General features: G+C 35.4%; 1 protein-coding gene across 4 annotated transcripts in view; it reads left to right on the plus strand.

Annotated features, from left to right (window-relative positions):
* lig (ubiquitin-associated protein-like lingerer) overlaps positions 1-23,567 on the plus strand; it is a 498,059-nt gene extending 474,492 nt beyond the window's left edge. The window contains exons 2-17 of one of the 4 annotated variants that reach the window (XM_080151215.1): positions 3,519-3,679; positions 4,151-4,260; positions 5,413-5,488; positions 6,195-6,467; positions 7,201-7,495; positions 8,301-8,441; positions 8,742-9,874; positions 10,189-10,441; positions 11,050-11,151; positions 11,641-11,817; positions 12,285-12,419; positions 12,738-12,853; positions 17,759-18,005; positions 18,728-18,917; positions 19,870-19,976; positions 22,982-23,567. In XM_080151215.1, coding sequence (XP_080007341.1) covers positions 3,539-3,679; positions 4,151-4,260; positions 5,413-5,488; positions 6,195-6,467; positions 7,201-7,495; positions 8,301-8,441; positions 8,742-9,874; positions 10,189-10,441; positions 11,050-11,151; positions 11,641-11,817; positions 12,285-12,419; positions 12,738-12,853; positions 17,759-18,005; positions 18,728-18,917; positions 19,870-19,976; positions 22,982-23,010 — 3,525 coding nt within the window. In that variant the 5' untranslated portion in view covers positions 3,519-3,538 and the 3' untranslated portion in view covers positions 23,011-23,567. Of the gene's footprint in view, positions 1-3,518; positions 3,680-4,150; positions 4,261-5,412; positions 5,489-6,194; positions 6,468-7,200; positions 7,496-8,300; positions 8,442-8,741; positions 9,875-10,188; positions 10,442-11,049; positions 11,152-11,640; positions 11,818-12,284; positions 12,420-12,735; positions 12,854-17,758; positions 18,006-18,727; positions 18,918-19,869; positions 19,977-22,981 lie in introns of all 4 variants that reach the window. The other 3 variants (XM_080151217.1, XM_080151216.1, XM_080151218.1) reach the window with 3 other exon arrangements.
* Positions 23,568-26,360: the final 2,793 nt, after the last annotated feature.

Consider the following 26,360-nt stretch of genomic DNA (forward strand, 5'->3'; position numbering starts at 1 on the left):
AATCATCACCATGCACAGTTGGTACTTCTAGACAAAGGTCGTGCAATCATAGGGTTGGTTGTGTGAAATAACTAGGATTTTGATGCCTTGTGGTCTACTATAAAAGGTCTTCATTGTAAAGAAACGAAGATTTGAGGGCCAAGCCATTAGTACCAACATAAATTTGAATAAATAAATGATAAACCTAAATATAACCCATTCTTAATATTTTCAGGCATTTGATAAATTCTACTCTTGGTTTCCCTCCTTCCTAGACGTATTTCCTGATGAGGATGCTTTCCTCAACTTTGCCTTCTGGTTCGTCATCTGCACCATTGTTGGGACCATCGTTGCTTCAAGATATATCAAAATTAAACCCCATCATTTATGAACTTTATCAAAACATTTGTTAGATTTACAGATACTGAATCAAACTTGCACATAGATTTAGAAATTAATTAAATTGTATATTTATCAGAGTTAAAAGAGTGGACAATGGACGGTAAAGTAATCTCACTCTCTATCTACTCTCCTTTATTTATTATTTTTTAATTATTTATACTTCACCACTCCTTAATCAAACTTTAGATAAAAATATTCTGTATGACTTTACTAATAGGTTATTAACAAATTGCCTAACTTTCTTCAACATAAAACAACATAAGTAAAAGAAAAGGAGACATTTCACTTGTATTTTTCATTAGATAATAAATATGATTTTGTTGAAATGTATGGAATATTTTTATTTAAAAAGTTTGGTTTAGATATTTTTTAGGTCAACTGCACTATTTATTACCTACTGGTTTTGTTTTATCTACACTTATTCCTCAAATATAAGAAATCCTAGATTAACTTATTTAGATATTGTTAGATTTTAGATAATATAATATAACCAGTACCTCTAAAATTTATTTATCAATTAAATTAACAGCTTAGAGTACAAAGATTTCTACATTGTATTGTGATTTTATTGCTGTTGTTATTTTTTGTTGGATTAGGACCAAAATGTTTTATGCTTGTTATGTTTCTGAAATTTCTTATTGCAAATTTATGTAGTGTATTAAAACCTTGTGATACTAATTGAATAAATTATACAAATTAACACATTGCTATTAGCAGTAGTACTTTACATATAGGATTGTCTGTTGTTCAGTTGTTTAGGACAAGTCAGAACCAGGGACGTCCAAGGAAGTTGGAGTTAAAGGGGTTTTCTCCCTCCCTTAAAACTTTTAAACCTTTTTTTAACATTCTTTGGCGTTTCGCAACTTGGCCTTATTGCATTCTGTTAGGTCAAAGAAATCTTCAATCCTATTATATAAAGTAATAAGCTTTTTTGTCTGTAGCGAAGGATCTTGCTAACCGCAGAACTGATATGGTTCTTATTTTCAGTGAAGCTTCTTATCAGCCTAGAGAAGATTTGTAATATTACTGTTTTGATGGAGAGTATCTCCAGTCTCCACCCTGGCATAAGAAAACGCCCCCAGAAAAAAAGCCCCTCTCCCAAATTTATTTTTAATTTTAATCTTAATTTTTGTGGCTTTTGGGGCGTAGCATAAATCTATAAAGTAGTAAGATTTTCTGTGTGCAGAATAAGATTTCATTTTAGAGAAGCATAGCGTCCTGTTAGGGTTTTAGGCTATTTTATTTTTAAACTTAAAGTTAACAAGCACCTAAATCTCATTGATCCCTATGCGAATCTAAAAGGACAGACCGAAGGACTAAGTGAGCTACAAAGTGGGGCTTATTCTTTAGGGAAATTATACCAATATACATATAAGTCCTCAGCTAAGATAACCTTTTATGTCCACAGTATTAATTTTAAATTATAACATAGGTTCCATGCTAAAAGTGCAACCTATAAGAGTTTATATTTAGTTTAACCCTTTCCAAGATAATAAGTAATTTAATCAGGTTCCAAAACTCCCATCAAGATTTAAAATGAATGAAAAATGTAAACAAAAACATCTGTCTGCTACTAGAGAATTTAGAGCATTAATCATGCGCAAACTTGTTTTTCGATTTTTTTAACCAAAATGTACCAAAATAAAAAAAATAAATAAAAACATTTTTAATTAAAATGAAATTTCAAGAAAATTTTAAATAACTATACATTTTTTAATACGAAAAGTCTTTAAAACTCAATTTGCGCGTAATTTGAAAAGATTTTAAAAATAGAGAAATCAAATAAAACATTTTAAGTCCTAAAAAGCTTAAAAAATAAAATATTTTTTTTTCAATAGAAAAATTTTAACCTCATTTTTAAATAAAACAGGGAGGGGGTCAGTTGTTTTTGAGTTTTGTTAAATGTTAGAAAAATAAAAAATAAAAGCTAGCTAGCGTGAATTTTAATTGATTCGATTTATGTCTGTATCAGGTTCAATGTACCACACATGCGCAAATTAGTCATAAAACTTTAAACGCTTGCGCATTGTTTGCTAACATAACAGAGGTACCGCATGAATATTAAAAATTTTTTATATTTATATGGTTCCGATTCAAGATGGTGTCAACGTTTCAAATTTAGTGATATAAAATTACAAAAAAAATTATTTAATAAATTCTTTAAATCTGGTAATCCTTTCATGCGCAGTTTAGTATGAACAGCTGACTGCGCATGCGTACTTGTTAGATACAGATACACGCACATGCGCAATTCATCTCTAGCTCTTGCCGACAATATTTGTGAGCGCCATGTTTTGGTTCAGGGGGGAAAAAAGGCTTGTTACAAGTTCCGGTAAATTATGTGGTGCACTTTTTATGATATTTGATAAATCTAGTGTAAAAAAGGATATTTAAGAGCTTTTTGTGAATTTTTCTGATTAATTTTGATAATTTTTAGGCCTCTTTATTTTGTTTAAGGCAACAAGAACAATGGCGCTGAATTTTCATGTAATAAATACATATTCAGGCCAAAACAAACACGCAGTTAATGTTAGTAATATGTATTTAGTAAAGTTTTAATTATTTTAGGTGTTATTGAAATTATTTAAGTAGTTTTTTTTTTATTAGATATCTAATTATCAGTTATATTTATTACAATAATTTATTTTAATGTAATAAACTAAGATATTTTTAAGTATATTGTGTACATTCTTTCTTTTTGATTAAATTAATTTTAATGTTTGAAAAGTATGAAATTATTCATCTTTTAAATATATATTTCCCTTACCTATATGTTGATAATTTCAATATTTTGTAGTAAATTATTATGAGTCATTTTATGATGAAAAACGTGACGTATTTTAAACATTTCTTGTTTTAAACTGTAATATTATACGTAATCATAACACTATTATTTCCGACTATTTTATTATCTAGTTTTAATGTATTGATTTTAGAATAACTTTAAATTACAAAAGGAAATTGGAGTGCTTTAAAGCTTTTATTCTTTTCTCTTCTACTTAACACTTCATTTTATTCGCATATGTTATGTATATAGATATTCCCTCTATAATAGGGGGATACCCACTGACCCAGGTGAAATTTTTGCGAATTTGGAATGCAATTAATTGTTAATACTTGCATGCAACTATGATTTCAGAATACACAAAAGTACAGAATGGCGCGTGGTGGCGGGACAGGAGCCCGCAACAAACAAAAGAAAAAATCTGACACAGTAATCTCTAACGGCACAACCGCCAACGGGATATCAGAATCAGAAAAATTTGCCCAAACAAAACAAATTACCAAACAGAAAAAGGTAAACAATGAGAACTTTTACTTTATAGTTAATATGGATGCAATTATCTGCCATTAAGTTAAATTTCCCTGCCCCTAGCCTCATACCGGCCGAAAGCTTCTGCTATAAGACTCGATTGTGGCCTAAATGTGATTTACAGTTTTTGTTACCGCCTACACTTATACAATAAAATACAAATATGAATTTATAATTTCAGTCATTATCTTCTATTCCTTGAACAGATATGATCTAAAATCAAAATTATATATCACGAGTTTTTTTTATTAATAGTTAGGTCATTTTAATTTTGATTGACCCCTCTCAATTAAATAATATCTTTTTGGGATGGGGATACTATGGGAAGTTTTGGAATAGATAATAGTACCTCTCCTTCATTAATTAGCGTCGTTAAATTAAATAACTTGTTTTTCATACCTCTGCACAAAATGATAATATTGTGCACAAAATGATAATATTGAAAACTTTGTTTAGGATGAAGAATCCACTGTAGCAGCACACAATGACGATGATGCTACTAAAGACGAAAAGGCTGCAAAAATTCAACCCACAAGCGAACAGCTCAGACTAGCTCAGATCACACAAGGAAACAATTATATTCTTATCGACCAGATTAAAACTTGTTACTCCCAACAGCTTCATGCAAATCCTGAGGGGCACCGTGGCTCAGTGGTAACACACTGAGCTACGGTGGTGAAAGTTCGAGTTCAATTCTCCATGTATTGACTTGAATTTCTCATTCGCAATAATGATCACGCAACTTCTCCTGGTTGTGTTAGAGGGGGATTATTGAGTAAGTTTGGATACTCAATAGTCAAGTACATAATATCAGTACTATCCTTATCCCAAGCTCCTCTGCGGAAAGCGTCATTCATTACCGTGACTTAATTTGGGACACCTGCCATACTCGGCGAGGGTTAGGTAATAATGAGTAGCTCTCATGAGACAGCGGGTCAAGTCATAATGTGCTTGAACGTGGAGCTTGATAGCCCTAGTGGCTAGATAAAAGTGTCTCAGCCTACTCCATGACTACTTAGGCCCAAACTCTAAGAAATGGCTAATCAATCAATCAATGCAAATCCTGACGTAATAAAATTATGGATTATAGCAACTCTAAAAAGAAAAGGATTTTTTTCTAACTGAAATAATATTTTATTTAATTTGCATTGGTCACTACGGAAAGGGGTAGTTGCACGAAATGCATTTAAACTTAAAAATAAGTAGAATTATTATTTTTTTTATCTGTTTAATGATTTTAGAAACAACTTTTACAGGGCATAAATCTAAAAAGAATTTAAATTTTCTACCATGTAGTTTTAAAGATATCAAGAATTGAAAATTGATTCTTATGAGATATGCAAATAATATAGATAGCTTATTTTCACACAAACGGAATGACGACTAATTTAGTTATGTCTAATTGTTTGTTACTTATTGTAATACAAAATATGTAAATCTTTGTATACTTGTAAATTATGCTTAATATTATTTTTCTGAAATGCACTTCATGCAACTATCCCTCTAGCCAATAAATTGATTGAAATATAGAATCCCCTTGCGTATTGACTACTTTTAATTGTCTTTGGGTTCTTTTAAAATCCCCTGCCAAGAATTTACTAATAAGGACCAGATCTGTTTGGAAAATATCTGGATATATTTATTGATGAAAGTTTATAAATACTTTAACACAAATAAAATAACATTTGAAATATTTCTAAATATTTGTTTTGTCAAGCAGACAGTCACTTGGATCCACAGCGGAAAGGAAAAATCAGTCAAGTCATTGATTTTACCGGCAAGACTGAGGACGAGGTATATATCGTTAAATCCTTTGTAGAGCAACTGCTCTTTTATTTTAGTAAAATTGGCTGCACCTCTTGCATCTAGAAGGGTAAGGCAAAAAAAAACCTAAAACCATTTCAAGACTTTAATCTGAAATACAAATAAGCTTTAAACCATCTCAGGACCTATGTAAAGCTTTTCTAAAATGGAGAAACCAATCGGTTCTTTAGTAATGGAAATCTAAAGCTACAGACAAAAAAAAACCCCTTACTTTAAGTCGTTATTTTTCTTGCAGCCTTATTTTCATTATACTTATTACTTAAGATTTAATTTGTAATATGCAGGGAAAAGGGAATGTGATTCTGACAATCAATTCTAAAGGAAAATTTCCCCATAACCCCTTTCCTTCAGTTACATTAAAAAACAAGTTATGCGCCAATTTTACCCCAAAAAATATTAAATTTTACGGCAATTTCAATTGAATTTATTGGCTAAAAAGCAGCCCCTGGTAAAATGATTTATTTAGGCTACGCTTCTTGCTTACATATATCAATGTCCTTGTATATACTTTTGACAGAGTAGCCATCACTGAACAAAAATTATGACTTACAAAATAACAGTAAAGCGTTTTAAGAACCCCAGTCTAATAATTAAAGCAAATAGGTAAAAGTTTCAATAAAGGTACTTAGTGTAAAATGTTGACCAAACAAGTCATGCTTAAACTTCCTTTTTCTAGGTGGCCACAGCTTTATTTGACTGTTCTTGGGACGTCCAGAAGGCCGTAGAACTTCTTCTTGAGGAGGGAGGAGATCTTGGCTCCTGGGAGGAGACCGGAAAAAAGAAGAAAAAGAAACAGGAGAAAGATAAGGAGGACAGGGACGATTGGGATGACAATTTTGAGCCTGTTAACTCTCGACAAGATTCTGATCACTACAGGGACAGATCACGAGGGGGTAGAGGCGGGGCTCCCAGATTTAAACGTGGGGGTGGTCCAGGACTTGGCAGACAGGTAAGAAGATCATTCCTATTTTTTATCACAGGTTTTCCGTCAATGTTATGCCTGAAATATATAAATAGGATTATACTAATGTTATCTTTATTATTCTTGTTTAATATTTCCTTTGATCTAAAAGTTTTATCTTATTTTTTACGCCATTCATCTTATATAGCAGCAGTAGGTATTACTTATTAAAAAATCTTTGCAGGGGTGTATATTCTGCAAATTTGACCCGGCTGAGGGGGGGGGGGGGGTAAAAAAAATGTGTTTAGGAACAAATGTAAAAATTAAGAGAACTGAAAGCATTTTTTTTCATTTTCTCCCCTTTTCGGTGAAAAAAAAACTAAAATATTATATGGGAGGGGGGATAATATGAATAATATATGAGTTGAAAATATTAATAAAATAATTTAATATAAATAATTTTTAAGAACTCTATATTTTATTCATTTTATCCCCGGGCCCCCTTCCACATATTTTTTTAGTTTTTTTTTCATCAAGGAGAGGGAGGAAATGGAGAAAATGTTTTAAGTTCTCAGGATTTTTACATTTTTTCCCCCTAACAAAATATTTCTTATTTTTTTACCCCCACTTCAGCAGGATCAATTTTACAGAATATACACCCCTGTTGTTAGGACAGGAGAAAGAAAAATCAGTCATTTAGTGTCAAACTTTTATACCACAATATTTTTAGCTATATTCAATTCCTCTATTTTTATTATTTATCAAAGATTTTAATATTCAGGACAGAGAAGGACATGACTCAGAAAGAATGGAGGGAGGTCGTGGTCGGGGCTACGGCAGGGGCGGCATGAGCAGGGGCAGAGGAGGCAGAGGTCCTTACAGAGAGCGCGGGGGGAGAGGCGGTAGTATCAGAGGCATGGGTGGAGCACCGCCCAATTATATGGGCGACAGAGACAGGGGGGTAGGCTTAGGGCCAGATTCGGGTCCCTTCGGACAAATGGACACATGGAATCCGTCAGGAGATGATATGAATGGAAAGACAAAATCATCCAGTAAAGATGCATTTGATAATGCAGGTAAGATTTATAATGTTTCAGGATTAAATTAGACGACAGCTGAGCTGGATCTTTAAATGTGTAGCCTTTGCCTTTGCCGCTGACAGAGGTACAGCCACTAACCTACCTAATAGCGACCTTTTAATCAAATTGGCTACGCGTGGCCACGGCTATATGCGATCTTCAAATCATAACCACTTTTTGAATTTTCAGTAAAATATAGAAAGAAAAAAAGATAATGATAATACGTAAAAACTTTAAACATTTAAAAATCTATGTTTTATTGGCAGCACTAGCAGTAGCGACGGCTACAGCTACGACTATGGCCACGGCTACACATTTAAAGATCCTGAAATAATTCTAAAATAAAAGTTAAGTAATTTCAGCTCATTCTTTCTAGTTTTTTGGGGGGGCAACACATTGTAGTAAAGTTGACCTTTTTATCTGCCCTCCAAATGTTATTTGAATTAATTTCGCTAGTTGGCTATGTCTCATTCCTGGGATTAAATAAATATTTTCGGAGTAATAGCACAATAACGTGGAAAAATTAAGATTCTATAGTTAAAAATTGATTTTAAAACATTACATGGAACGCGGTTAATTCTTACTCTTATAATATCCAAAGGATTTCCAATTAAATGATTAGTATTTGGCGTAGATACCCATAATAATAATAATGTGTACTAGTTTCAAAATTGGTTCTGTAACACTATATCACTTTACATTTTGTCACATCAAAGCTTTGGTTAGAAGCCTTTATTAAGCGCAATTTCTCAGATCAAAAATGATTTAAATACTAAAAATAACTAATCCATCTATTATTCAGGTAACTGGGGTGACGATTTTCCAGCAGCTGAGGATTGGGATAACGACGAATACACGGGTTCTCTGTCTGATACTAAAGTATTTACACCCAGTGGGGCTACTTCTAACATCAAGTCTGCTGTAGGTCAACCAATCAATTCAGGTAAGCACACTTCTTTTTTTATTCTCATTACAGTTGTATGTTATCTTATAAGATATCGTGAAAGGTTAAAGATTATTTGTTGATAATGGTCAAGGAATGTTTTTAGGTTATCTTGGGGTGGGGGTTATAAAGTAATAGCAGATAAAAGATTAATATTTTTTAAAGAAAGGATAAGACGCTTTGATGGGAGGGAGTGTTTAAATACCCCCCCCCCCCCCATTCAATAAAATCTTCTACCCCAAAAAGAATTTATGATCTTTTAATCAATCCATCTTTTAATAAACATCAATTATTTTCTAGGTATTGTAGGCCAGCCTTCAGTTTCGGTAAACAATGGTTTACCTGGAGCTGGCTCTGGACCCACAGCCAACCCTTCAACTTACGGTCAGCAGATAGACTTGGCAGCCTTGCTGCAGAAACCTGGCATAACACCAGTGCAACCCGGCGGTTCAAGTGCAGCCCCTGGCGGTCCCACTTCTATCAACCAGTTCAACCAAACAGCCACACAGGATCTCAAGTCAGCAATCGGCATTGGCGGCCCGAGTCCAGCCTCCAATTCCAGCAGTTCTGTTGTTGCGGCAGCCAAAGATCATTTAAGCTCGGCGGCGGCCAGCAGCTTTTCAAGTTCCATCGACTATTCGTCAGGCGCTGCCTCGAGTGGCGGAGCTGGGAGCGGTTCAGCGGGATCAGCAGTTGGTTCTGTTGCCGCCGCCAGCCAGTTCTCACACAATCCAGCAGCCGGCAGCAACTTTGGTTCCTCCACACCTGGCTCTGCATTTAGTCCCATTAAGCCTGCGTCTGTGACCAACGTGAACCCAAGTGCATCCAAATCTATGCCACGGGCAAGGCTTCCGCCGCCAAGCAAGATACCCGCCTCGGCAGTGGAAATGCCCGGTGACTCCCTTGCTAACCTGGACGTTCAATTCGGCGGACTTGATCTTCAGTTCGGTGCCAGTAACGATGTGTCAGGTGGTTCATCTGTTGGTGGTGGGTCTTCAGGATTTGATTTCCGCGCCAGCTCGTTGTCAGCCGCGTCTAAGGATTTGGACAGCTCTTCAAAATATATTGCAATTACCAGTACTGATAACTACACCAACAAGTCCAACTCGGTTGCCGTTAACGTGCCGGGCAAAGAGGTTGTGGTCAATCCTAACTTAACCAGTGCAATGTCAGTCGGTGTGTCGGCGGCCATGAAGGCCGTCAGCAGCTCAGATTCTTATGGTGCCGCTAGTGCGGCTACATCCGCCGTGGTAGCTGGTGGACAACAGAGAGGCGACAGCGGAGTTGTTGCCAGCAAACCAAACTCAAATTTTTCAACCCAAAGATCGCCGGGCCCGGTACAAAGTATGGATAGATCTAAACCCCCTGTGGCTGTGACAGACTCGTTGGGCGGATTCAGCACCAACACAACTGTGGGTTATTCTGGATACCAGGTATGAAAAAAAATTGTTTAAGGGGCTTATATTCTGCACAAGATTCCGCTGACTTACACCCCTGAACTACTTAATAAAAATACTTCCATGATCTTTGAAATGCTAACAATTAAAACAAAAATTGCGCTTGTTTTTGTGTCTCTCTTAAAGGATTGTATTCTCAACTGATATTATATATTAAACATATTCTTCTAAGTCGTGTTAAGAACCTTCAAAGTTATTTCTCTTTAATTGTAATTCGTGTTAAACTTTCTCTTACGATTGATTATACGTATTATTTATCTAAAAAAATATATGATAATTATTTATTTTAGGTATCAAATCAGAGTAAACAGTCAAGCAATCAGTTTGGTGGTCACTCGTCAGGTGGCAGCAGCACGGGCTACCCGGGAGCTGTCAACGGCTACGACAGACAGAGCAGCTCTGGATATTCCAGCGCTAGTTACGGCAGCGGCAGCGTGTCTAGCTCTTTCGGCGGCGGTAACAGCCAGCAGTCTGGTAGCAGTCAGAATAATGGAACTGGATCAGGAGTTAATACTTCTAATGTTGGTTACAGTAATAATACAGGTATCAAATGTATTAACTTAACTTTTATAATAATTTTCTTTTATTAAACTCGTTTAAAAACAGGTTTTGAGTGTAACCACAAAGGAAAATTAATTGCACTATTCCTTAAAGTTTTATAATAACTTTTTCTTGTTTTTGGCTTAACAACTTAAGCAACTTATATTGAATTTTGCTTGATTGTTTCAGTTAGTTAAGGTTCCAAACGTTTCAACCACTCATTGTAATCGATAGAAGGTGTAATTTTTTGGTATCATCATTTGGGATATTGTAATCGATAGAAAGGAAACTTTAGTACATCATCATGATCTTTTTGGATTTACATCAAATCGTCCATTGTCTTATCCCTTTCGATCCTTGTTCCTTACTACTATATTGCATAACTTATTAATACATAATTCTAAAGCTTTCAGACTTATTAACCTAATTTGTTTTTAGGGTTCTTAATTTTAGTCCCCATCTACATGTTAAGTTTTTATTCCTTAAAGTCGTTGATACAGGATAGAACAAATGCAGATTGTTTGACGACTTACATTAAGATAATTTGTGAGCGAAAATTAGAAACAAGCTTATTGTATTTACCAATGACTAAAATAGTTTTTACATTTTAGGAAGCAGTGGTGTAAGTAGCAGCAACACTTCAAATGCTTTTAATTCTGGTTACGGCAACAACTCTTATTCTTCATACAGTACTAAATCAACAAATCCTACAGGTAATAAAGGATTAGTTATTTATCCCATCTTTCCGCGGATATTAAAATGAAAAATAACAAGATTAAAACCATATTGTATGTAGTACGATGCTATACATGATTTTCAGTATGTCTGAGAACCGGTTCTTATCCTGCAGATATCAATCAGTTTCTAAACTATACTGGAAATTATTCTAGGCTAAACTCAATTGTTGCGCTAAAAATTTTCCCACTAAACGTTCTTATCAAATGAAAATGTAGCAAGATAATGAGCATGTCTATTTTTAAAAGTTTGGCCACACTTATTTCGATTTGGTTATTTGCGTTGATAATTGTTAAAAGGGAAATAAAATTCAGACTTTTAAGGCTTAAGAAATAACACTAAAGAAGAAAATATTTTAGGAGTTTTCTAGCCAAGGTTGGTAAGGTGTTCAAAACCTGATGTTTAATCATCCACTAGATAAGTTAAATTCAAATTATTCGTTTTTTATAGTATCATTTTTAACTTAGGTAAGCTAGAAAACAGTTCCGGAGGTGGTTCCTACTCCTCCAACAACTTTGGTATTTCCTCTGGTGTGTCCGGGAACAAGATGAACATGAACTCTAGTGTCTCCTCCAAGATGTTGCACAACCTGCCACCTGGTGTTGCAAACATGATCCCACAGTATATGATGACTGGAGCTGGAGGTAAATAATGAACAATATTAAGGGTGGCAGGGGTATATATTCTGCATGGGATCACTTAAGTACACCAAAGATTTTTTAGGGAAATATTTGAAAAATCGACAAAAAGCCACTATTCCTCTCATCTACAGACGCAAAATTTCCTTAGAAAAATAGAAAATTTAGTTTTAAATAGAAGACGGGGGGGGGGGGGGGAGAATCCTTTGCAGAATATATACACCCCCTGGAGGGTGGTTAAATTACGCATTACGTATTAAATCTTGAGAGTTACTTTTAAAAAAATACCTATAGAATACCTTTTGAATTTTAACTTAATATATAAAAGAAGATTGAATAGAATTTGGCTGTTACTTAAGAGGCTGGGAAAAACAAAAGAAAAGCAAACGCAATAATTTTCGCAGTTTTAGATCTCTTATGTAACACAGTACCTCTATTATTTAATACAAAGTTAATGTTTTTTTTATTTTTAGCAACTTTCCCACATTATCTTGCCGCTGGTCTGCAGCAGCCTGCTATGTACGGCTATGGAGCCGCTGGTGCAGCCGTTGGAGCTGCCGGAGCCGCTGGGGCCGCCCCAGCTGCTACACAGGGACTACAAGGAAGGGGTACATAGGATTCATAAAAAAGAAATTTCATCATTAAAATTCTCTAGAAACTTTTGAAAATGAAAGATAATCCACATTATTTATATTTTAAATATTCGAGAATTTTTAATATTTTTCAACTGTTCATCGAGAAAAAATACCTACCTATGTTAAGAGTTAAGGATTCTGTTGTAATTGGAATCGAAAAAGAAATGTGCAGCTGTATTATAGCTCTTTTTTAAATGGCAAAATGGTTATTCTTTTAAGTAAAAAAAGTACTTCTTTTTCCCTAAAAAAATATTAACTAGAAATTGAATATTATGTACCCTTGCCCACTAGGAGGTGTATCAAGTCAACAACTGGAAGATTTAGCTGCCATGCAGCGCAGCACTCTGGCCAACCTGCCACTGGTAGGTGGATCCGGCCAGGCAGGCTCACAGCCTAGCTCCAAGGGGGTGAGATACGCTCGAGTTATTGGCATGCATTATACAGCTGCTGCGCTACATTTTACTATTCTTTTTATTCTCTTATCATTTCTGTCTTATTTAGTATTATTTGTAATTTTTCTTTGTGTCACTTGTTTGGTGCGCAGCTATTCAATTATTTGGTTCTTTACAGAAGGATGTTTGATGTTAATTTATTATTTAGAACATTTCCAAATTAGTTTGGTTATACCTACAACATAAAATAGAGGCATATTTTCTTTTTTGAAAAGAAATAATATAAGCCGTCTTTTTTAGATTGTTAAAAAATTCGACTATTGAAGTAGGTGTTTTTTTTTTTTAAAAAAAGGTTTTTTACTTAAATACTTAATAAACCCTTAGTCAACAAATAACAAAATATATTATTTCTGGAGTAGGTACTTGTTTTTAACAAAATACTCGAGAGAAAATACCAAAATCATAATACTTTTTGAAAATTGTGTAAGATGAATTTCTAGGTAATTTAGAGAATATTTAAATAACACACCTACATATTTTATTCGTCAAAAATAAATGATTTCAAAAATACGTCAAACATTCTTCTGATCTTAATTTTATTTTGGCATGCTTCAACGCTCTTTCTCATTTCCTTGGTATTTTATTTATTTTTATCATTAATCTATTTAATTGGTGATGGTGGTACAATGGTTCAGGTTTTATTTAGGTATTAAAATCAGGGCTCGGCAGCCTCGCGTCTCCAGCTTGTAAACCTCGGTGAAATCATCATATTTTAACTATAAAAGTCAGCTGGATGTTTAAACCTGGCCTTATACTGAACAGACAATTCATCTTTCATAAAATTCTAGATTTTGCACACAAGCAGGTTTCAGTTTGAGGCTCTTTCGTGGCTGCCAAGCCCTGTTAAAAATATTTCGTAGGGCCTTGTTTCTGAATGACTGAAAATCAAAAGATTTTATGGAAAAGTATTTGAAAAAAAAATTAGTTGTTTTCTGATATTTTAGGTTTCAAGGTATTTTCAGTATTATGGTATGGAAATCAAACTCTTGTTATTTATGCAATCTTTAATCTGGTTTATTCTGAAGTATATCGATTACTAGCATGAAGTACAAGCAATTTTGTTTTTGGTATTTTAGTTTTAGAGATAATGGAGTCAAAACGGCCGTGGGATTGTTTTTTCCGCCTTGAACAAAATGTTTTTTTTGTCGAATTAGACAATTTGAATTACCTATCTAACGGTCGCCCACAGGTTAATTTGTATTGGAAAATTTATGAAAAAATTGTCTAATATGGCTAGAAAGGGGGGGGTTTTTAATGCAACCATCTCGTAATCAGTGAGCAAATGGCACTTAGAATTCGAATTTTGAGCTGAAATTTTGCATGGGTAATCCTTGGTAGGTCTATTTTCCCTAAATTGAACAAAAAGTTGGAAAAGTAACGGCTGGCAGCTGCAGCTCAGCCGTTTAGCCGGTTTTGGCCCATTTTTAGGGCAAATTCATCATTATTTACGTAGGAATCAACTTTTAAAAACATAGTTTTGGTTTAATTCATATTAAATGATAGCAATAAACATTTTTTAAATTTCTAGTACCAGCTGCTAAACGGCTAGAACCGGCTGAAAACGGCTGGGAGCGGCCAAGAGTATGAAGAGTAGATAGGGCTTGTGACATGTCTAGGGGTAGGTTTTTAAGGGTGCTGAGCTCAAAAATACTACTAAAAATAGTGACGGCCAATCCATATGGCAGCTGGGTAACAGCTGCAGCTCAGCTGCGAGCGGCCAAGAGTAGAATGAGTTCATAGGGCTTGTGACGTGTCTAGGGGTAGGTTTTTATGGGTGCTGAGCTCAAAAATGCTACCAAAAATAGTGGCGGCCCATCAACGTGGCAGCTGGGTAACGGCGGCAGCTCAGCTGGGAGAGGCCAAGAGTAGAATGAGTACATAGGGCATGTGACATGTCCAGGGTTAGGTTTTTATGGGTGCTGAGCTCAAAAATACTACTAAAAATAGTGATGGCCAATCCATGTGGCAGTTGAGTAATAGCTGCTGCTCAGCTGCGAGCGGCCAAGAGTAGAATGAATAGATAGGTTTTTATGGGTGCTGAGCTCAAAAATGGTACCAAAAATTGTGGCGGCCAAAACATATGGCAGCTGGGTAACAGCCGCAGCTCAGCTGTGAGAGGCCAAGAGTAGAATGAGTAGATAGGGCTTATGACGTGTCTAGGGGTAGGTTTTAATGGGTGCTGAGCTCAAAAATGGTACCAAAAATAGTGGCGGCCAATACATATGGCAGCTTGGTAACAGCTGCTGCTCAGCTGTGAGCGGTCAAGAGTAGATGGGGCTTATGACGTGTCATATGGCAGCTGGGTAACGGCCGCAGCTCAGCTGTGAGAGGCCAAGAGTAGAATGAGTAGATAGGGCTTATGACGTGTCTAGGGGTAGGTTTTAATGGGTGCTGAGCTCAAAAATGGTACCAAAAATAGCCAATCTATATGGCATCTGAACAACAGCTGCAGCTCAGATGGGAGCGGCCAAGAGTAAAATGAGTACATAGGACTTGTGACATGTCTTGGGGTAAGTTTTTATGGGTACTGAGCTCAAAAATGCTCCCAAAAATAGTGGCGACCCATCCATATGGCAGCTGGGTAATGGCTGAAGCTCAGCTGGAAGAGGCTAAGAGTAGAATGAGTAGATAGGGCTTGTGGGCTGTAGCTGTTACCAAGCTGCCATTTGGATGAGCCGTCACTGGTATTGGTAGTATTACACGTCACAAGCCCTATGTACTCATTCTACTTTCGGCCGCTCCCAGCTGAGCTGCCGCCATTACCCAGCTGCCACATGGATGGGTCACCACTATTTTTGGTAGCATTTTTGAGCTCAGCACTCATAAAAACCTACCCTAAGACGCATCACAAGTCCTATCTACTCATTCTATTCTTGGCCGCTCCTAGCTGAGCTATAGCTGTTACTCAGCTGCCATATATGGATTGGTCGCCACTATTTTTAGTAGCATATTTGACCCATAAAAACCTACCCCGAGACACGTCACAAGCTTTCTCTACTTATTATACTCTTGGTGGCGCGCAGCTGAGCTGCAGCTGTTACCCAGCTGCAATATGGATGGGTCGCCACTATTTTTGGTACCATTTTTGAGCTCAGCACCCATGAAAACCTACCCCTAGACATGTCACATGCCCTATGTACTCATTCTACTCTTGGCCTCTACCAGTAGAGCTTCGGCCGTTACCCAGCTGCCATATGGATGGGCTGTCACTATTTTTGGTACCATTTTTGAGCTCAGCACCCATAAAAACCTACCTCTAGACACGTCACAAGCCCTATCTAATCATTCTACTCTTAGCCGCTCGCAGCTGAGCAGCAGCTATTACTTAACTGCCACATGGATTGGTCGAAACTATTTTTAGAAGCATTTTTGAGTTCAGCACCCATAAAAACCTAATCCTGGACACGTCACATGCCTCATGTACTCATTCTACTCTTGGTCTATCTCGTCTGAGCTGTGGCCGTTACCTAGCTGAGCTGCGTCCATTACCCAGCTGCCATATGGATTGGCCGTCACTATTTTTAGTAGCATTTTTGAGCTCAGCACCCATAGAAACCTACCCCTAGACATGTCACAAGCCCTATCTACCCTTTATACGCTTGGCGGCTCCCAGCCGTTTTCAGCCGGTTCTAGCCATTAAGCAGCTGGTAATAAAAATTTTAAAAAATGGTTATTGTTATCATTTAACATGAATTAAACCAAAAATATGTTTTAAAAAGTTGATTCCTACGTAATTAATGATGAATTTGCCCTTAAAATAAGCAAAAAACGGCTAAACGGCTTAGCTGCCAGCCGCCAGCCGTTACTTTTCCAACTTTTTGTTCGATTTAGGGAAAATAGACCTATCAAGGATTACTCATGCAAAATTTCAGATCGAAATTCGAATTCTAAGTGCCATTTGCTCACTGATTACGAGATGGTTGCATTAAAAACCCCCCCCTTAGAATTATAAATGATGACTGAATTCCTGGTACTTCCTGCTGCTAGTCGTTATTCAACTCCTCTTCCCCTTAGTTTTACAAATAAATAAGAAAATATTATTTTTTTGGTGAAATATTAGGGTTTTGTACAAATGGATTAATGTTATTGGCGATGGTTCGGTATATGCATGTTAATGTTACAGGGAGAATTGAGATGCAACTTAAATTTCAGGGGTTTATATTCTGTACTAGATTTATTTTTCCCAGACTGCAAGATATTTAGTTTTTTCTCCGAGGGGAAAAATATTTTCATTTTTTCCCTCCGATATATTCTTTATTCCCCCTCCCCTTACTTTAGCCGAGGTTATCATGCACAATATTCCTCTCTTAATTTTTTTTTTAAATAGGTAGGTAACTATTTAGTACCGACCGAATATAAAGAACTAATAGTAGAATGTCAAGAACTGAAAAATATATATAGATGTATAGCATTTTTTTTAGTTTGTTGTTCCACATGAAAACACTTGAAATCACAACAATGAACTTTAAGTTGCATTTCTTTAATCTCTGGTAAATTTTGGTGATGGTGAACTGGTTGTTATTTACATTTATACTGGTGAGGGGTTTAATAATAAGTAAAAGAATGTTCCATGAAAAAGGTCCGGACATGAATAAATATACATGTTTCCCATATTTAAGAATAAGTATTTATGGCATGATCTCTTTGATGGAATGTTCTTTTTGTTTTTAAAATGATTATATTATGTGTTCCTTTCCTTAGGGGTTTAGGTTTATTTCATTTTCTGAAGTCATAGGATTAGATTTTTATATTTTAAATCCTTTATCCTTATTTTTGGTTTTAAGACAATTTTATATGCATAAGAAAATGAAATATTAAACTTTAGTTGACCTAAAATTAAAATTTTTGTGTAATTTTCAGCCTCACAGTGGATACTATGATCCAAGCAGTGCTTTTGGTTCTGGTCAGGCAAGCTCAGTGGCGAGCACACGGTCGGATGCAGGCGGTGCCAGCGCTACTATGTCTAGCGACTCAAGCAACAAATTTGGCGGCGCTGGGTCAGGCGCGGCAGGATCTGCCGGTGGTATTGGCAGCGTGACAGATAACACTTCTTCGCCAGTGCCAAGCACTGTAGCTACTGGACAGCCTACTCCGTTTAATGCTTTAGGTATGTATTTTGCGGTTTTGTCTATGTCTTAAACTCCAAAGATCTGTAGATTGACAGACATGCCGATTAAACTTTCCTAATTCTTACAAGAACTTACAAGAATTTGCCATATGATATAGATTACTTGCTTGAGGCGCAAAATCTTTAAAAAGGAAAAGGACAAGGGGTGTTGGGTGTTACTTTTTGATTTGTTCAGTCAGCTACAAAAACTTAATTCTTCTCCCTTTCAAAATATGTGTTCATATGGATTTCATCCAGGGATCCTAAAGGATAAAACAAATTACAACGCTAACTTGCTGAACAAAATTATCCTTTCTGTAGATTCAAATTGGAACCATCCAATGAAAATTCAATTAAAGTACCTTATTTTTCGAACCAACTATTAAGAAAACGTGGATTTAAACATGTAGGTACTAGTGTAATTTACAGTGTCCCCGTTCTACCAGATTTTTTAGAGATAATAGTCGCATAATCATCAAGAAATGGATATATTATAACTTGGATGTTACACCAGTTTTCCATGTTCTCAAGTTAAGTGAATCTCGCAGAGGGCTGCTATATCGATTCCCCCCATTCCCTCCCCTCCTACTGGATGAACTGACCAATAAGTAATGTTACCAACCTATATTTCTCATTTTTCGCCTGACACAATTTCAACGTATATTTTATATCCATTGTTACATTTCATTGTAATAAAGATTTCATAGAAATATTATTTTCAGCAAACACATTTGCAGCTGCTCCGACACAGCACCTGCCTCCTGGCTACGCGTACTTCTACGGCGGTATGACCCCGCAGCTGCAGGCGGCCTACGGCGGCACCAGCGTGTACCCGCCACATCCAGGAATTGTTCCCACGGCTGCTGGACCCACAGCGACTACTCAGTTCCAGAATAAAGGATACGGTTCCAGGTAAATTAGCTCTTCTTAGTTTAATATTGACGGACATTTTCCGCAAAATATTTATTTCTTGCATAATTTTATCTAAAGTTGTTTTATAGTTTCCCTCAAAACTACGCTAAACAAAGATTTTACATTGGTGTATTATATATTTTTTTAGCGGCTTCGTCTAGGGGCTGTGCCCCAAGAGGTAATTTTAAAAAATGTAGTACATGTGGTGCAGCACCAAATTCTTGGTATCATCTGCATCATCCCAAATAGTTGGTATCATCTGCATCATCAAAAAAATTGATGATAATTTTGTTATTCTTGGGGGGGTTGTGGGTGTCCCACCCCCCAAGAAAATAGACTAAAACCACCACAGGACCAGTAGGTATATTCCCTGAAGAGTAGAATCCAATCGGTTCAGTGGTTACCGAGATCTTAAGGGATGGACAGACATCAAGCTACTTTGTATTATATATATATTAGGGGTGTATATTTTCAAATTTGACCCTGCTGAGGAGGGGGGGGGGGGGAGGAAATAAAAAATATGTGGTGGGGGAAAAAACTGAAACCTTTTTTTCCATTTTTCTCACCTTTTTGGTGAAAAAAAAACTAAAAGAATATGTGGGAGGGGGGATAAAAGAAAATTTGCAACAGAGGGGAAAAAATGAATCTTGTGCATGCAGAATATACACCCCTGAGATATATTATATTCTGCATGGGATCCTCGACTGAGGGAGGTGGGGAATGAAGAAATAAAAGTGTACTGAAAACATCAGCTGATAATATTATCCAAAATTTTGATGATCGGGACCAAGAACACCAAAGATGAGGGAAAATATCCCATCTACAAGCACTAATTTCCCTTAAAACTATGAAAATTTAATTTTAACGAGGGGGGGGGATAAAATATTTTTTTAAATGAATCTTGTGCATAATGAACTCTTCCTGTAAGTATGCTAAATGATCTTTATTTCAGTTATAACAGTTACGACAATCTGAATCTGGGCCAGAATAATTCTGATTACAAGTCAAACTTTCCATCTCAGGGCGCTGGACAGACTAAGGGAACAAACTCAACTGCAGGTATGTAATCTATTCCAGAGCAAGCAGTAGAGATTGACAGACTGATAGTAGTTGGTTGTGTATTGATAGGGATAGTTGCGTGAAGTGCATTTCAGAAAAATTATTTCAAACAAAAGTTACAAGTATGCCATCAAACATTTATAATTTTGTATTAAAATAAATAACAGACAATTAGACATCACTAAATTAGTCGCCATGCCGTTTTTTGTGAAAATAAACCAGCTTTATAAATTGCATATATCACAAGAATACGATTTTTAAGTCTTGATACTAAAACTGCAGGGTAGAAAATTGAAATTCATTTAAATATATACCTTATGATTGTAGTTTAAACCATTTTGAACAGGAAAAAAATGTGCAGTTTACTAAAGTCCTTTTCAAATGCATTTCGTGCAACTAACCCTTTATGTACTACCAGCGGCTACGCCCCTAGAAGCCTCTAGGTTTCTTGAGTTTCAAAAGAGTAAAAAGACACCCTCCCCAAAAATAGTTTAAAACCTTCCCAGGACATATAAGAAGCTTCACTGTAAAGGAGAACCATATCGGTTTTAGCAGTTAGCGAGATCCTTCGGGACAGACAAAAAACGCTTACTACTGTAACTTTATACTAGCGGTTACGCCCCCTAGAAGCCTCTAGGGGCACTTAAGGTAGGAGGGGGAAAACTCGACCTCATCGTCATCCCATTTTAAATTTGAGTTTCAAATAGGAAAAAAAATATTTTTTTGGGGGGAAGGGGGGTAATGACACCCTCCCCAAAAATAGTTTAAAACCTTTCCAGGACCTATAAGAAGCTTCAGTCTAAAGGAGAACCATATTTTTTTAGCGGTTAGCGAGATCCTTCGTGACAGACAAAAACGCTTACTACTTTATATAATAGGATAATATGAGAGAACATTACAAACTAACGGAACAAGTGGGTCTCAGGGTAGATGCTCATTATTCGCAGGGTGGGCAAACAAAAAACCCACCCAGGGTTTTTTTTTAAAAACCCATTGAAAAAAACCCAAGGTTTTTTGGGTTTTTGAAAAAACATTGAAATTTCACGTTAAAATTTACAAATTAAACCTCTATTTACTCAAAGACTAGGATCTAATAACATTTTAAAGCAAATTTTACCTAAAAAACGTAAAAAAAATATGAAGTAAGGGGGTGGGGGGTTTAATGCAACCATCTCGTAATCAATGATTAAATGGCACTTAGAATTCGAATTTTGATCTGAAATTTTGCATGAATAATCCTTGGTAAGTCTATTTTCCCTAAATCGAACAAAAAGTTGGAAAAGTAATGGCTAACGGCTGGCAGCTCAGATGTTTTGCCATTTTTCGCCTATCTTAAGAGCAAAGGGGGGGTTTTTTAATGCAACCATCTCGTAATCAGTGATTAAATGGAACTTAGAATTCGAATTTCGATCTGAAATTTTTCATGGGTAATCCTTGGTAGGTCTATTTTCCCTAAATGGAACAAAAAAATTGGAAAAGCAACGGCTGGCGGCTCAGCCGTTTAGCCGCTTTTTGCCTATTTTCAGGGCAAATTCATCATTAATTACGTAGGAATCAACTTTTTAAAACATATTTTTGGTTTAATTCGTGTAAAATGATATCAATAGCCATTTTTAAAGTTTCTAGTACCAACAGCAACCGGCTAGAACCGTTTTATAAGGTTTTTGAGCAAAAAAAAGTATTATGTTGAGAGAGGTTTCGTGACTAATTTTGCTTTTAAGAGACCCAAAAAAATGGAAAAACGGCTTAGCCGCCAGCAGTTAGCCGTTACTTTTCCAACTTTTTGTTCGAATTAGGGAATTTAGACCTACCAAGGATTATTCATGCAAAATTTCAGATCAAAATTCGAATTCTAAGTGCCATTTAATCATTGATTACGAGATGGTTGCATTAAAAACCCCCCCCTTAGTCACAAAACCTATCTCCACATAATACCTTTTGTCGCTCAAAAACCTTATCAAACGGTTCTAGCCGGTTGCTGTAGGTACTAAAAATTTTAAAAATGGTTATTGCTATTATCTAACATGAATTAAACCAAAATATGTTTTAAAAAGTTGATTCCTACGTAATTAATGATGAATTTGCCCTCAAAATAGGCAAAACACGGCTAAACGGCTGAGCCGCCAGCCGTTACTTTTTCAAACTTTTTGCTCGATTTAGGGAAAATAGACCTACCAAGATTTACTCATAAAAAATTCCAGATCGAAATTCGAATTCTAAGTGCTATTTAATCATTGATTACGAGATGGTTGCATTAACCCCCCCCCCCCCCCCTTATAAAAATGATGCTCTACATATTGTTCAAATGTTTATGAAATTACTTTCTCTCAAAACTTAATTTCAGAAAACTCTTTGCTACTAAATTGATGATATATAAATTGTGTAAATTACATAATCATAATTGATTTTTAAACTAAAACATAACAATTTATGAAAGGAAATAGTTACAGTGGCGTGCAGAGGGTTTTATTAAGGGGATGTAAAAAGGGGAATACCTTAATCATTTCTGGGAGGGGGGGGGGGGTGTGACAGCTTAGGAATAGAGGAGGAGGTTTCATGTTTTGAAGCTTTTAACCTCCCCTCCCCCTTAATAGAATATTTTGTGCACCGTTGCTAAAAAGGGTTTATAATTGATCGAAATGCCAGTTGTTTTCATTATCTATCTTGTTTATTGTGAAATCTTGCTTACCTTTTACCTACAACAACATAAACATTAATATTTCATTAATATATCAAATGTATTTGACTCCTAAATGAAAAAAACCAATAAAACCCAGGGCTTTAAGGGTTTTTTACGGGTTGGGTTGGGCTTTTAAAAAAAAACCCTGGGTTTTTCCCCACCCTGATTATTCGCCAGCAAATTCTTAAGTTGTGTATCTGAAATATTAACTAAGAAAATTACTTTATCCCAAAAAGCGAAGCTTTCAGTCAGTTGGACATATGAGATTTATGCTCTAAACATGAAAAGAAAGTTTCAATAGATATTAATGTTTTCATGAATTTAGGTCACTGGTACAACGGCGGTATCTGGTAAGACTTTCCTCAGTCCTACCGACCTACCAAACAACCAACAAACCAACCAGTTGCGCAGACCAAGGACAGGCCTCCCTGCCTAGCTCCTGGCCTCCCACCACCATGCGACCACCACCACGTCATGCCACCCAAACACGTCATAAACAAAAAAAGAATACAACAACAAAAATTAATAATTTAATTCATTTATTGATTTCATCAAATTGATGATGGAAAAAAAGAGAAATGTTAATATTAAAACTTAAAAAAACAAGAGTTTTGCTGTATTATAGAATTTTTAAAAAAAAACCACACACACATTCTTTGTACTTTACCCACGCGTATTCATCTTTATACCCTCCCTCGTATATAATTAGTGTATTCTCAAACAAAAAATGTAAAAACAAATCATTCAGTTTATTTAATTAACAATTATTTCAGCAGAGAACGCGAGAGCATTATTATTTCAAAATATTTAAAATTAATTGCTAAAAAAATTGATTGGTATTTGTAAAATCCAATTTTAATATGTGTTTTGTTCAGTTAATTTTGCATAAAGTAATAAAATTTTAGACCGGATTTTGTTGTGTATTTTGTTTTTAATGAACACTTTACTTTTATGTCTTTTTAAGTAGCAAAGCAACAACAAGATAAGGGCACTTTCGATAAATTTAAGAATAAGTACCTAAAGACAATTTATTTATTAATTCCGACAGAATCTTTTAATTAATAATCATTATTCAACTTACTTTAAAAGACACTTGTATAAATAGGATACAACGACTATTGAGAGGTTGTATCAATGAACTTGTCATCTAGGTTTAGAATTAGGTTTGTGAGTTATTAGCAGATTATATATTAGTCGTACGTTTAAAAAAAAGAATGGGGGTGAGTAGTTCACAGTTCTTTGAATAGAAGATTGTATAGATGAAGTAAAAAATTCTGGGGTGAGGTTTGTTATTTAGGAGTGATTACTCATAGGTGGGAGATCATACGTACCTTCCCCTTCGCATTAAAGGAGAACCATATCGGTTCAGCGGTTAGCGAGAATCTTCTGTTAAAAAGACTTTCTTATGCTTTTCTATATAAAGGATATGCGCTAATAACTTTGACTCTAAAGGCCCTCTATTAGCTTACACTTTGTTGAAAGTAGTGAGTCGGTCAGTCTACTTGGGAAGCACTTTCAAGTTTAAAATCTATTTCAACTATTTGGGAAGCAGCTACTTAAATAGATGCTACGTAATTAATCTAAAGACTTACTAATTTTAGTTCAGGCTAATTTTTACTAGTTAATGTCCATAATTTTCTGATCTTGTGAAGTATAATGAAGACAGAAAATGATGTTCCTTTGTTTAGAAATCTACTAAATACACCAGTATGGCGTTTGTTGATTCAATTAGTAAATTGTGTGTGTTTATTTACTAGGATCTCGTTAACGGCTTGCCCGATCGCTTAAAAAAAATTAAGAAAGTTAGCATCAGTATCAGTAGTAAACAATAGGCACCTTACATATTTTTGATCTTACCTGGATGGCCCTGCCAGGTTAACTGGCATCATGTACCCGCCAGGATGGAGATATTAAAAAATTTCAACTCGGTTATGTGTTATACCCATAAATTAGATAATATGAACCTCTTTTTTTGGCCAGTTTGATCATCCAGTAGAAGGGTATGGGAGGTATCAGCTGTGACTCTTTACTACAGTACATGAAAATCAGGTTATAATATATCGATTCGTGTACGTATTGGAGGAATATCAGCTAAAGTTTACAGTAGTCGATTCTAAATCCACACTAAAGTAGAGAATATTTAAAATTGTAATTAATTCAAATTTTGAAGATTACATTTTACTAATGTGAGGTGTGGGGCTGGATGGGTTCGATCTTAAAATCTTTATTCAAATAACAGATCAATAATGTAGATGTATATACAGATAACCACCTTTACCCCCTTTTACAATGACCTTTTTCGTCTGCTTGCCAATAGTTTCCTGCTACTGAACTGTGTTTATATTCCCGACACCATTGGTTGATTTTCAAAGACCCAAATGAGAGTCAACACAAGGTCGTTTGTATAGGTAAATACAGTTATTAAACCCCTTACTCCTCTAGTGTTATACTATAATAATAAAATAATTAATTGCACATTGTTTATTACACATGAAAAAGTGTTAAAAACCTTAGTTTTCTTCGCCTTGCTTGTAAATAACCCCATTTTTACTTTGACTATTATCGAGTTTTTAATGCTAAATATTCAAACACAGCAAAATTTATAACAAAAGCTTTGAATTTTTGGCAATTTTCAGACTAATACTATTGTATGCCGATCGCTTCATGGTAAAAAGTTGCTATTATTTTTTAAGGATTGACTTTGTCTCTGTGAGTTGGGAACAAAGATTGATGGTTGAACAAGATATTATGTTGGGAATTTTTAAATTTCTATAAATAGAGAAATTCTAATGAGTTTTAGTAGTTCTGAACATTAGACATAATGGTTATAGAACGAGTTTTTAAAAAAAAGCTCATTATAATCCCTTTTGTCAATTCGTATCGCAAAAGGGAAAATTGTATTAAAAATTTTTAAATTGTTTTTAAATTTTCTTGTCTCTTTTCATAGACAGAATGAGGATTTTTTGTGAAGATTATGCTATAACTTTCTTGGTGCGTATGTCGATCTGTAATGCTATCTAGATTATTTAACTTTCTCAGCTATCATCATAGATAGATGTATGAATTTGATTTTGGATATTCTGCACCTCATAACTAATCAATATTTCTCGTATTCATTCGAATCCGGTGGATAGGAACCGGTTCTCATCCATACGAAAAAACTATGTCTAGCATCGTATTATATCCAGCTTTCTACGAATATAAAAATGTACAATCATAAGATTAAAACTACTTTTTTAGCCCGTGCCTTCGGCACCTCGGGGCTTAAAAACTGGTTTTAATCTTATAATTGTACATTCTATATCCGCGGAAAGCCGTTTATAATACGATGCGAGAAATAACTATTACTTTGTCTGTTTGCAAGGACGTTCTAGCTTTTTTTTTTGGAGGGGGGGAGGGGACAATATCCAAAGAAGCTAATCTCCGAAACGTTAGGACAAACGAACATTAACACTTATCAGAGATGAATATAAGCATAATATAAATGTATAAGTCTAGACAAGATTGTAATTAAATTTGTTGCAAAACTGTTTAAATATGCTATACTGTAACTGTATAAAGGAATCATGTAAATTTTGAATTCGATAAAACATCCTTTCTGTTACAGACGGACGGATGGACCGACCCTAATTACAGAAAAGCTTCGCTTTAAAAAATGATTTTATGATGTTTAAAAGGCTTCTAAAGAGTAATTGGTAAAAGTA

This window comes from Acartia tonsa, chromosome 2, assembly GCF_053477335.1.
Source record: "Acartia tonsa isolate MP-2025a chromosome 2, ASM5347733v1, whole genome shotgun sequence".
Lineage (NCBI taxonomy): Eukaryota > Metazoa > Arthropoda > Copepoda > Calanoida > Acartiidae > Acartia > Acartia tonsa.